Genomic DNA, 12,443 nt, shown 5'->3' with positions numbered 1-12,443 from the left:
CACTTTGGAAGTGACTCCCTTTGAGGATGGCAGACGGTGCCAAGGCAAATCCCAAAGTGCCTGACCCAGCCTGCTCCCTGAAAACCATTCTCTGGCCTATTACACCGCTTTACAACAGCAAGTTACTACACTATATTGCAGTGACTACTCATTTGCAATAAACAGAGGCTGTGTTTCACTTTTACTTTACCCTCTGGTAAAAAGCAACACAAAATGGCCAATAAAACCCCTTCAGCTGGAAAATAAAGGATGTAACTGAAACAGAAGGGAATGAGAATGGGAGGGAACTAAAGATTCAGGGAATTGATGCTCAGAGAGTTGGGGGAAGGGATTTTGTGTGACCCCCCAGTGCTATTTAAGTAGAGCTTGAGGTCTAGAAGGTACTTGGGATGTTTTCCCTTGTGTTCTGTTTGGGATTTTCTGCTCTAGGCTGGTAAGTAGCTATGTTAACCTAAGGTCTTTCATTTGTTCATTGGTTTCAATAAGTTAATGATGCTGCCAGAAGAAATGTGTTGGGAAAATGGGTAAATTTGAAGAGGCTGGGATCATCCTGTGGTGTTTAGCTCACTTTGGCTCCTGAAGTGGTAGTATCTGTGGTAGTATCCAAATGCTGGCAGTGTTATTCAAAACTAAGGCTTCTTCTAATGAAAGTACACTCATGGGTTTAACTTTCCATTGAGTATTCTGGTGTGGACTTAAGTGTTGGGAAGATTCCATGGTCTGACACTGACTTTTCCTGTACCAGCCCTGGAAAGTAAAATAAGCCCATGTGGTTTCAACTGGAAGGAACTACTTTTCTCTGTGCAGAATAAGCCTGGGCAGTGGAAATCTCTTAATTCTACTTAACAAAGAGTGTTTGCTTGGTTGGGTTTGCTGTCATTTTGTAGGGATTCCAGCTGGAAGTTTAAGCTCCATTTCCCCTTCAAGTTGAAGGAGTTGCTCTTGTCAATAGGCTGCACCTGAACTATGTTACTTGGCAGGATTAACACCAGCTACTCCTTGGTGTTGATTTCCACCTTGCCAGTTAGTAACCATGCCTGAGTGACTGATGGGAGTCCCTGATGGAGTGCAGAGTTCAAAGCTCCAAACTGCCTTAGCTCTGCAAATACAGAGAAGCAGACAAGTGACAATTAAGAATGTACAGTGGTGCTGTTGTTACTTCTACCTTACTGATGCTCTCTGGTGTATGCTTCTGTAAAGGGTGGCCTGTCCTGCAAGCCGACAGTGTTGCTTGCAGACAGACAGTTGTGATACCCAGTTGTTCTTTCTTGCAGGTTGAGCTGCGTGCCAACATGGGGAGCAACTTCAGCAGGCAGATGTTCTGTGTGCCTTGTGGGAGATGTCTGAAACAGGAGGAAGCAAACGAAGAGACCAGTGAGACCAAGCCAATTCTGCAGACCTCAGGGGGAACATCACTGTGCACTAGTACACCACCTCCCGCACCAGCCCTGCAAGTATCTAAGCAAGGCTCTGAGGAGGTGCAGTCACCGAGCCAGGATGCACAGCCATCAGCTGATGCTGTGGAGGAAAACGTGGAGACCTGCTCTGCTGTGGATGCCATGGGAATGACTGAGGGATGGGAGGCAGCGTGGGGCTCCACAGACTTCTTGGTAGACCTTGAAGATGGGAAGACCAAAGAAGAAGCTGAAGTCTTAACCCAAGCAGGCAACCAGCAAGAGGGAGAGCAAGTGGGGAGCAGGGAAGAGAAAATGCAACCTGTTCCTGGTGCTTCTGAGGTCCAGGTTGTCGCACACACCACTCAGGATGCTGAGCTGGTTGGAGCCAGAGAGCAGCCTGACGAGCAGGCAGGGGCTGGCAGTAAGGTTAGCCCAAGTGCTCTCCCAGGAAACAGTCTCCCCTTTGTTCTCAGCTTCAAAGAAATCCTAAGTGAGACGGCAGCTGGCCCAGACTGTGAGCCCAAACCTCCTGCAGGGACTGCAGAGGGTCTCATAGAAAGAAACTTGCCACCATGTGCTGTGCAGGTGGTGGAGCAGACTGGCACCTACCTTTGTGCTGAGCATGTGGAGGAGCCAGAAAGGACTAAGCTTGCTGAAGTAAGCCCTCAGTCAGCTGACAGAGCTGAGCTTCCACCTCTGGTAGAGGTAGAGACAGCATCTCTCCTGCCTATGCAGGTGGCCAGGGAGACTGTGGATGCTTTGCCAATCCCAGCAAATGGCAAGGCTAAGATGTACTCTGCTTCTGCAATGCCTTGGGAGTCCCTGTGTCCAGAGGGGGCATCTCTTGAGCCAGCAAACCAGCTGCTTGACTTCCTAGAGCAAGAGACCCAGTCTAGTATGGGAACTGCTGAGAAGATGGAGAGCTTGTGCTGTGCAGAGCCTGTGGAACAGAGTGGGGTTTTGTGCTTCCCTGAAGTGGAAGATGAGAACAGGGAATGTGATACAGAAACTGCAGCAAGCGAGGCAGAGCCACAGCAACAAACAGAGCTTCCGGCAGAACCAGTAACTTGTGTTCAGATACCTGTGAAGCAAGATGCTGGCTTCCTAAATGTGACCCCCTCACTGTCTGCAGAGCCTGGGAGTAGTGGAGAAAGAGAAGCTGAGAATGTTAAAGCTTGAGAGACCTGAAGATGGAATGGCCTGCTGTCAAATGTGTTCAGTGGCAAGTGTGATGCACTTGCCTTGAGGAATTTCAGCCATAGGAAGCAACTCAAACTGTTGAATTGGGATTTTGTGAGATGTTTTTGACTTCAGAGAGCAGTCTTGCTGAGCAGACAGGTGATAGTAGTAGATGTTCCGTATCTTCTCCTGAATTCCAGCTGAGATGCAGCTCCGGTTCTTCTTCTTTCCAGCAGCTGTTTTTCAGGAGATCATGCCCTACTGGGAGAGAAGAGATTCACTTCAGCTGTGAGTTCACAGTTGTGATGTTGGGCACTGCATTCCCCCAGTGAGGCATGATGTTTCATCTCTTAGAGTCTGGGAATGGACAAAACAAATGCTCCTTTAATCCAGCCCAGTCAGATGTTTTCTGTGAGGTCAAGAGTTTCTTCCTTTGGTACCTGGAAATAACCACATGTTTGAGCTACCTCCCTGCCATACCCCTTGTGTGCAGCTCACAGTCCCTGGTTTGTTGTCAGTATTCAACAAGGTGATGAAATGATGGTTTGCTCTTGTCACAGTGGCAGCATTAATGGAATCTGTACTGCTTCTGCAGGAGTGAGAAATGCAGTCTTGGTCAGAATGCAGAAGTCAGTGTATTGCAGCTTGAATCTACTGACTTTTAATGTTTCTACCTTTGTACTACCAATAAAGTATTTTAAGATCATGGCAAAACCCTGTCCTGAACGTTTTAATTGTTGGGTGTTAAAGGCACAAGAATATGGCTGGAACCACTCTGTGCTCTTCTGTAAGCACTTCAAAGGAGAAACAGTGACTGTTGCTCCTTAAAACCCCGTTGAACAAACAGACTGCATTGAGTGCAGTGCCCAGATGTGCATGTGAGAGGGCATAGGGATGGCACACTGGAGCTCCTTCAGGCTTACAGTGTGCTTGAGGAACAGGACTTGAAAGGATGCTGGGGGAGGAAAAACAACACAAGACAAAGCATAACGCTGGTGAATGATTTGCATGCACAGGGCTGAAAGCTGAGGAGGTGGGAGCCACATGATGCTGGGGATGAAAGTGCTTTGGTGAAGGGATAAGGTGTTTCAATACCTTGACTTTGTTCTTCCAGCGGCATTTAGGCTGACTAAGTCTCCTATATGTAAGGCTTGCCAAAAAATCTTCACTTATGAGTCCATAAGCTGCAAGGAAAGAGGTGCCTGTAATACATTTCTGTTCCTTAAAAGGCATCTCTAAGCGAGTGAACTGTTTGTTGCTTAGGTGGGCTATCTCTGCTGTGATACCAAACAATGGCATGCTGGGGCCTGAAAGGAGAGAAGCTATTAAATAAACACCCTTGTGCAAAGCTGACTCAAAGCTTATCTTTCTAAACTTGTTTGTCTCAATTCACGTGCTCTGTCAGAAGTCACAGTTCTCCCTGTTAATACTTGTGGCCAAGGGCTGCCCAAGCAGGGAAGTGGATGAGCTAACTACTAGTCTTTGTCCCAACCTACCCCAGGAACAAAACATCACTTCAGGCAGACAGGAGGACCTGAAAGCCATCACACTTCATCACATTTATGCCTGCCTATGGGCTGGTGAGTTAATTCTGTTAAGCAGGGTTATAAGAAGCAGCTGTGCTACAGAAGATGTTTCTTAACCATTGGAAGTCTGGGGCATGTGGTTCCTTAGGCTGGAACCAAGGGGAAGGCAGTAACTCTCCAGTGAAGTTCATGGGATGCATCATCTGGAAGGGTTAAGTGCTGGTGTCTCTACCATGCTGTGGAGCTCAGTGCTGGAAAGCCCTTCTCACTCTCTGAAGAGGACGTTTCTGTCACTCTTGGTAATGTCAGCTGTGTGATGGATGAGAGGAGCCCCTGGGCAGCTCATCCACTGCATCTAGCTGCTATGTGCACTGCGAGGAAGAGACAGGTCTAGTAAGAGGGAGCAGCTTGAACTGTGCAATAAAAACCCCAAACCACAAAGACTGATGTCCTGAGCTGACTGCAGCATGCTCCTCATCACCAGTGATGCCATCTAAAAGGCTTTGTAACAGTCCTGTGGTCCAGCATTCAATCACACGACACAATCCTGAGCTGACATCTGAGCAAAGCTCTTTGTAAGGGCTGTGGTTTTGTCATTTGTCACAAAATGAAGTGTATGGCTTTTTGAGAGCAGCCCTTTAAAATATGTCAGGGAAGCAGAGATGGGAAATAGCCAGGCAGCAGAGCAGATGTGATTGCTGTGACAGTAAGGTTTCCTTTCCCCTGCTTGTGTGTGTTACACTGACATCTTCTGTGGTGTCTCCCATGCAAGAGACTTTCTGTATTGGTCCAAACAGGCATAAGCTGGACTCTGCTATTAGAATGTCCTCATTTTCCACAATGATGCAAGGGCAAGAAATGTTAACTTTGAATCTCAGTTATTCCAATCTTAGCGATGTAAGGAATAACATCAACCCATGCAGAGACAGCATAAGAGCTGCAAATGTGTCATTTCCTTCCAGTTATGCTGTTGTACAAAGCACCAATGTCCCTAAAGGCACCAGAGTTTTTCAGCCACTGATGTGTGACAGTCTGTACATGCTGTCATCTGTGCATCTCACACGTTAAAAACAAGGATGGACTCCAGAGAGGTTTCCAATAGTCAAAAACCTGATAACTGCTGATATATTGCATCAGCCCAATAGGAAGCATACAAAAAAGGCTTTGGAAAAGCTGTCATAAAAGCCCCCAGCCATAAAGTCAGTGTGAGTGGGATAGTGCAGAGCAGATGCTGGACCATGTTAAAAGGCAAGATGGATGTTGTTCAAGTCCCACAACTGGCTGCACACATGGAATTACCCCACCAAAAGCTCCTTGTGTGTTCCCTGCATCCAGGGAATCATAGCAGCTGGGCAAAGTATAGCAACCTGAACCAGATATGGCGTCAAAGAATGCAGGTTCAAGGGGCTTTTATGGCATCCAACCAGTGTGATCTTCCTGGGTTTTGTTCGGCTCCGTTGCTGCTGGCAGTGGGTGTTCAGGATCTGCCTTTCTGCTCATGGCTCTGGGATTAGTTTGGCTTTAATGGCTATTTGCTCTTGTGTTTTGCCCAGGTGACCTATTTCATGTTACAACTGGCAGTGAACACCAGCAGGGCAATACAGCAACTGTATGGCTGCTTATGCCAAGCGAGGGGGATCAGCTGGGGCTGCAGACGTTAAGATAATCTGCTGTAAAACAGCCACTTGCACGACCCAACCAGTTGAAGACAGCACTAAGGTGGAAAGGGGGGTAATTTCCCCCACCAACTGCTCAATATAAAGTAATACAAGAGGATGCAATGGTTTGTAAACCCAGGGACTGCTCAACCCCCCTATAAACAGGGGTCACTTTACTTGTCCGTGGCTGCACTGTATTAATCATTAGCTTTATTTTAAGTAGTCCATGCTTATTACCAAGTAACCACAATGAAGCTCATCATGTACCAACTGCACTCAGCAAGTACAGCCATATGCTGCTTCCAATGGCTATGAAATGGCTGGGAAAATGGGAATAGAGTGTGAGGGAACTTCACAGCCAGGAACTAACAATGGGAGCCAGGGGGGAAGAGATTGAGCGTGACCACCTCCTCCTATTTAACCCAGCTGGGGTTTTGCCTTGCAGGTGTTGGGTGGTCAGTGGGTGTTGTGGAGTTGTGCTGGTAAGAAGGGGCTTTGGTTTGAGGGGTGATGCTGGTGAGATTTTGTGCAGTCTTATATTATAGTTTGTTTTTTATGCTTTGGGGTCTTGGCTTTAATTCAGCACAGTTTTAGGGTCTGAGTGCGAGTAGCTCTGTTAACTTGTGTAAGTACTCAAGGCAGACCCTGCTGTTGGGTTCTCAGGAGGTCATTTTGTGCTGGGAGATGCTCTTTTGCTTTCTGGTTTGCTTGTGCCTCTTGCAGCCTTCTTTTAATGGCCTTATTAAGGAATGAACCACATTGTGTCTTGTGAATTTCAAGTTCATGTGTAACTTTTCTGCCTGCCTTGCTTCCTGCTCCCTTCTACTGCTGGTGCTCTGAACATTTCCTTGGCTGGAGTCTAACAAACTCAGCTTTGCTATACAAGTCTGTAGTATAATATATATACTCTATAGTATAATAATATATATAGTATATAGTATGTGTATATAATATATATACTATATCATACATAGTATATAATATATATATGCTGCAGTATAATGCAAACCTATTGGCACTGCAGCCACTGAAAGAGAGCAAGCAGCAGTGTCTGCTTTGATTGATGAGTAGTCTTTTCCCTCTTCCTCAGGCTTTTTATGTCTTAAGAAAGAAAGAAAGAGGGAAGGTCTCTCTGTCTTCCCCTTGCATGTGCAATTCCCCCTGTATTGCTCCTGTCTGTGATCCCTGACAATGCTTTACAGCTATTCCTGTGTGAGAACTGGACAGCTAATTGCCCCAGATGGATACAGGGCAATAAATACCCATGTCTTGCAGGTGTGAAGCCATTTCTTCACTAAGAAACAGAGCTCCCCACTCGCTTCCAGGCAGTCTGCAACTCCTAGCAGGTGGCAGCTTCTCCAGAAGAAGGTACTCAGCTGAGGTGCTCCTTTCATCTCTGGCAATGGGAGGGATCTTTGGCAAGAACAAGAGGCCCAGTGTGTTTCCAAAAAGAGTGGTTTTTCGTAAGGCCAAAGGAAAAAAGACATTGGGGACCACACGTGTGTTCTGTGATGCTTCAACATGGACTGGGGAGAACCATTTTCAGTCGGCACGTATAGGAAGGACTCCAAAAGGCCCTGAGCTTCCTGCTCCAAAGTTGGCGTTGGATGCACCCGAGCCTGCAGCTTGGGCTGAACAGGAGAGAGGAGAGCAAGCTGCACCTCTACCTGCACGACACAGCGAGGCCCCGCTCCCTGTGACTGCTGGAGGCATGCAAGATGCTGAGGTATCCCAGGACCCTGAAGCCAAGCCTAGCACGGAGGTGATGCAGCACCAGGAGCACACTGAACAGACTGAGAGAGAAGCCCAGTCTGCCCAGGGAAGCTCAGAAGAGAGTAAGGCTGAAGCTGTTCTGCACCCAGTGAGCAGCTTGGCTGTGGGGATTGCACCCAGTGAGCAGCTTGGCTGTGGGGATCATGCAGTGGCACCTCTTACACAGACCATGGTGAAAGCTGATGTCCATGTGTCTGCAGATGTGCAGGATGGATCGGGCAAGGTGCAGTCTGCTGCAGCTGAACCTGAGCCTGGAGGTGTGTGTGCTCCAGAGGATGCTTGTGCTGGAAAGGAAGTGCTTGTGCAGAAGGCAGCTGACTCCCTGGATGCTGTGTGTACCACGGAGGAGTCAGAGCTGCCTCCGGAGACTGCAGAGACAAGAGAGGGCCCAAGAAATGCACAGAGACCTGCAGAAGAAAAAGTACATTGTGCTGTTAAAGCCCCACCTGATCTGCAGTGGGAACAGGATACAGAGGGGTCTGTTACCGAAGGTGTGGTACAAAATGCTTTGGAATCAGAGCAAGCTGAAGAAATGGCCGAGGACTGTGATGATGGGCAGGCACCAGAGGAGCTCCCATGCTGTCTGGCAGAAACCCAGGCTGCTCTGCAGGGTAGAACCACAGCTAGCAATGGGGGAAATCCAGAGGAGCACTAGAAGAGCACATGAAACTTGGTGTGGCAACCACTGTGATGAATCTGCTGCCTTGATCCTGCAAGGACTAACATACAATCCTTGCTCTTTGGGCTCTAAAGCCTGCTTTGAAACGTGATACTGAAAGCTGGTATATTGTCTTCTGCAAGTGGCAGCAACCTCTCCCTCTCTCCAGAGCAAAGCACATCTCTGTACAAAGTGTATTTATGTAGCTGACTTCTCCTTCTCATGCCTGTTTCCCCTGGGCAGGGCTATGCACTTCACAGTGATCTGCATGTGACTGCACAGGGCAAAGCCTTCCCTGGCAGACACATTAACTACACTTGTCTGTATCCCCCACTCCGACTGTCACTACTATTTGAAACTGACTGTGGTGAAATGCTGGGTGGAAAGTGGAGTCTGTTGTGATTGGGATCAATAAATGGATGCATTTTAACACTTCTCACCTGGAAATGTTGTCTTATTAGTGGGCAAGTGCTTGATGGTTTGTGCTTGTGGAATGGAGGTGAACTAGCTCAGATGGGGGACAATGGCAGAGAAACTCCTGGGGGTGGTTTTGCTGCATTAAGTGAATTTCAGGCCATTGCATATCCACTGCTGGTCTCTAATTATACAGCTCCTAAAGAGGGGGGAGTCTCCCTGACAAACCTGAGCAGCTGGCTCTCAATTGACAAGGGATGTGGTGCTGCAGGAACCAGGAAAACACCATAGCCGAGTTCCTTTCCCTCCTTCAGCCCAAGCAGTTTTACACAAGTCATTCTGCTGGAGCTGCTGGGGATTTCCAAGTGCAATAAATGACTTGTTTTAGACAGCTGGAAAACTACCATGCAAAGGAGAGCAAGATCTTCCCTAAGGAAACCATTTCCAGCTCTTGTGTTCCTGCACATTGCCTATACTAGCAGTGTTCATAGGAGGGAGCAATCATAGTTAAAGGCAAGTCAGGATATGAGGGTTTTGATAGCTGCACGTCTCTTTAAAGGATGATTGGTTTTACTGGCTTTTATGTACTTAATCACATCAGAAAGAGAGTGTAGCCTTAAAAAGATTTCCTCTGAATCAAAGGACCAGGCTGCCATGCTGCAAGCCTGACTTGAAGCAGGCTTCCTTAATATATTCCCCCTTAAGACTACATCTGAATGGAGATCCCATTCATGGAGATGCCTCTTCCCCATCCCTCGAGTAACACAGGGCATGTTCCTTCCCTCTGACTGATCCTCAAAATCCCAAAGGCACCTACAGCAGCTGATCACACTGACAAGCTGCCCTGGCTTGCTTGCCTCAGACAAAGCTGCTGCTGCTCTTAGTGTGGATGTTAAGCCCTCCTTCCATAGGATTTAGCTATAACAGTTAGTGAGTGGGCAGGTTCTTCCTTACCAATGCCAGGAGAGCCTGAGGAAGTCATGGGAAAAGAGACAATGTTAATGCAGCGCACCAGAAGCATCGCTGCTGCTCTCTTAGATATTCAGATCAGCAGCTATAATGAATTGCCAAGTGTTTTCAAAGGGTTGGTGTTATCATCTGCTCTCTGGTTTGTGGTTGCTGGGAAAATCAATGGCTGGTTGACAGCGTGGCCGGGAGAGCAGAAAGCACTGGCATGTTCAGGAAGAGAATCACAGATGAAGCAGAGAGAAAGGGATGTGAATTCTTCTTAGGCTGGGGAAGAGCTAAATGCCAGAAAGGAAGAAAGTGAGGGACAGGCAAGGCAAAGAGGAGGTGGATGTCTGTTTGCATGTATTCATGGCAAAGGATCATGGAAGGGATGGCAATCACACTGAGTCTCAGGTGACATTCAGTCACAGACAACTCAGAGCAAAGATCTCTCTGATTCTGGCAGAGGAGCGTTTCTGTGTTCTCACATTGAAGAATCACTGCAGAATAAGCTTGCCTCCGGATTTTATGCTTCTGATTTGCTAAACGCCTTTCTCATCAGGACAAAGGGGTTATTCAGCGGCTCTTATTGCCCCTGAGACTGGGGGTATCTGCCACGATAAAATGGGTAATTACATGACCCTGTGGCTGATGCACAAACAGTGACAGGGATCAATTCTCACCCCAAATGGTCTTATGCAGAATAATGGTGCAGGTTAGAGTTCCATAAACATCATCCCTAAACCCAAGCCTCGTTCAGACTGATTGCTGTACAGCTCCTAATCTCTTGGCCTACATCATGAGCTGTTAGGTTAGTTGGTGTGAACAAACGTGCACTTCAGTTTTACTTGAACTTAGTATTTAAGTCAAATTAGCAAATCTGGGAAACCAACCTGCAATAGGAACCATGGACCTTCTGCTCGTGCTCTCGAAACGGAGTAATCCTGCCTTCCAGAATGGAATCCTCTTCCATCAGATAGAATAACTGCAGGGATCTGGGGCAAGAGGCTTCTGTGTTCATTTACACCCAGCTGAAGGTTTGCAGTGTATGATGTTCCTTGCTAAGTGAGACAGTAGTAGCACTTCCTCTTACAACAGTTCTGATGCTTCCCTTGAGCACAAGCTTCTGGGGTTTTGAGATGTGCCCCACATTCTGTAGAGCCAAGCTTTCATCTCCAGATGTCCTGGTTTGCATTGTCCTGGGCTAACCTCTCCAAGCTACACAGGGAAGATTCTTCTTTGGTCATTCTAATGGCAGGTTATGAGAGACTCCACCTCATTTCTGATATCTGCACTGACTCTAATGTCAAAACTGATGTTTTTGCTCTTTTTGTCTTGTAAAGTGAGTGAAACGCTATATATCTCACTGCCCCTGGAATGAAAGCTGCTTGTCTCCTCTTGATTTCCTTGCAAGCCTTTTAACCCTTACTGGGCTTGCTGTATTCCAACTGCTGAAAACAAAGGTACAAGGCTACACCTTCAAATGTGACCACGTATGAATAGGACTTAAGTTATGAAAGCATTTGAATGCTTTTAAACTCCTACTCCTTCCCTTAGAACAGGGAAAGGCCATTCTGTAACAGCAAACCAATTGTAGCCCACCACATCTACAAGCTGTCTGTGACTCCACCTTGTAAGCATTAAACTCTCTTTGGCCGCCTCATCTTTTTGGGTAAATCCTAATTGGAGAGGGTGTTAATAGCGCAGTGGTGTGACTGTAACTCAGCTCCGTTCCCAGGCTCTAGGCTGCCCTCTCAAGATGAGAAGCAGCAAATTCTTTGACTGGCAAATCCACCATGAGTCACTGCAGACAAGCACAAAGTCGCGTTATAACCCCATACCTGGCCTGCAGACCGCGTGCATTCTAACAGCGGTTTGGCTTCTGGAAGTCTTAGCTCCTGACGCTGAGAACCTCTGCTTTTCTCTTTTATCAGTCGGGTTTTCTGTCACTCAGCAGGAGAGCTTGAACATACCCCTGAGAAAGTGAAAACCCAGGGAGTCTGAGGATTTATGCTGTAAAGATTCCAGATGTTTCCCTTCCTTTCGAAGCACTGCGGTAAAGAGTCATCACCATCTTAATCACAGGAGTCTGTCTCTCCTGACCTGTTTAAACTGCTTACACAGCTTAGGAAGAAGGTCAGGTTTTGGTCAATACAAACCATGTCTGTATCACTGTCGGTTTTGTCCCTTCCTGGCTTTCAGAAACAAAGTCTTTTCCTTGCTTCCTTCCTCCCTGCTCTCTCCACAACATGTAAGAAACCCAGGCTTAAAGGCCCCGGATCTGGCAGTGATCCGACAGCCAAAACTAACCGTGATGTGCAAGTCAGACACGTTCTGAAACAAAATGCAGTCAAAACCCCTTCCTGACAGAAAGCACAAATACCATCACAAAGTCTCCAGCAGCTCTGCCTCCTGGGCTGCAGGGTGCAGGCAACCAGCAACACCTCCCAGCAGATGAAAAGCACCTAAGATCTGTTCCTGAGGGTGAGAAACGTGTACTTGCCTATGATCTGAGGTGTAACAGGGAAGATACAGGCTATTTTCCACGTAGCCTGCTGTGTAGCTGCTGCTCAATCCATAATCAGGGTTGTTACCGTCACTTTGCAGGAAGATAGCCCACTGCATCTTCCCTTCGGTACTGACACTGTGACAGGAAAAGAAGCTCACATCTAAATGCACAGAACCTATGATGTGATCACAGAAGATGTTCATAACATGAACAATTCCACATGTTATTTCTAGGCTGCAGAGGTGGTGTAAGGGGACAAGAATTCAATCACTAGGTTTTGGTGGGAAGCAATTCAGTGTTACTGTCCTGCCCTGTTTAAGGTCCATCTTCTCCTTACAAACAGAGCTGTTTGGGTGCTTTACCTCTGAACGTGTCGGAGGG

At 47.2% G+C, this 12,443-nt stretch overlaps 1 protein-coding gene across 1 annotated transcript; it reads left to right on the top strand.

The window, feature by feature from the left end:
• The first annotated feature begins 298 nt into the window (after positions 1–298).
• LOC133220276 (uncharacterized) lies at positions 299–3,294 on the top strand. Its single transcript, XM_061368222.1, has 2 exons — positions 299–433; positions 1,275–3,294. Exon 2 carries the CDS (start codon positions 1,293–1,295, stop codon positions 2,574–2,576), a length of 1,284 nt encoding a protein of 427 aa, XP_061224206.1. The 5' UTR covers positions 299–433; positions 1,275–1,292; the 3' UTR covers positions 2,577–3,294.
• The last annotated feature ends 9,149 nt before the right edge of the window (positions 3,295–12,443 follow it).

The sequence above is a fragment of the Neopsephotus bourkii genome, unplaced genomic scaffold, assembly GCF_033783945.1.
Source record: "Neopsephotus bourkii isolate Nb327-2 ecotype Australia unplaced genomic scaffold, CSIRO-AGI_Nbou_v1 NB_1433, whole genome shotgun sequence".
In the NCBI taxonomy this organism is placed as follows: domain Eukaryota; kingdom Metazoa; phylum Chordata; class Aves; order Psittaciformes; family Psittacidae; genus Neopsephotus; species Neopsephotus bourkii.
Note: the sequence above shows the minus strand (reverse complement) of the source record. Positions and strands in the feature narration are given on the sequence as shown.

Excerpts from the sequence above, each read along its gene's own strand:
- LOC133220276 (XM_061368222.1), top strand. The coding sequence starts at position 1,293 with ATGGGGAGCAACTTCAGCAGGCAGATGTTCTGTGTGCCTTGTGGGAGA.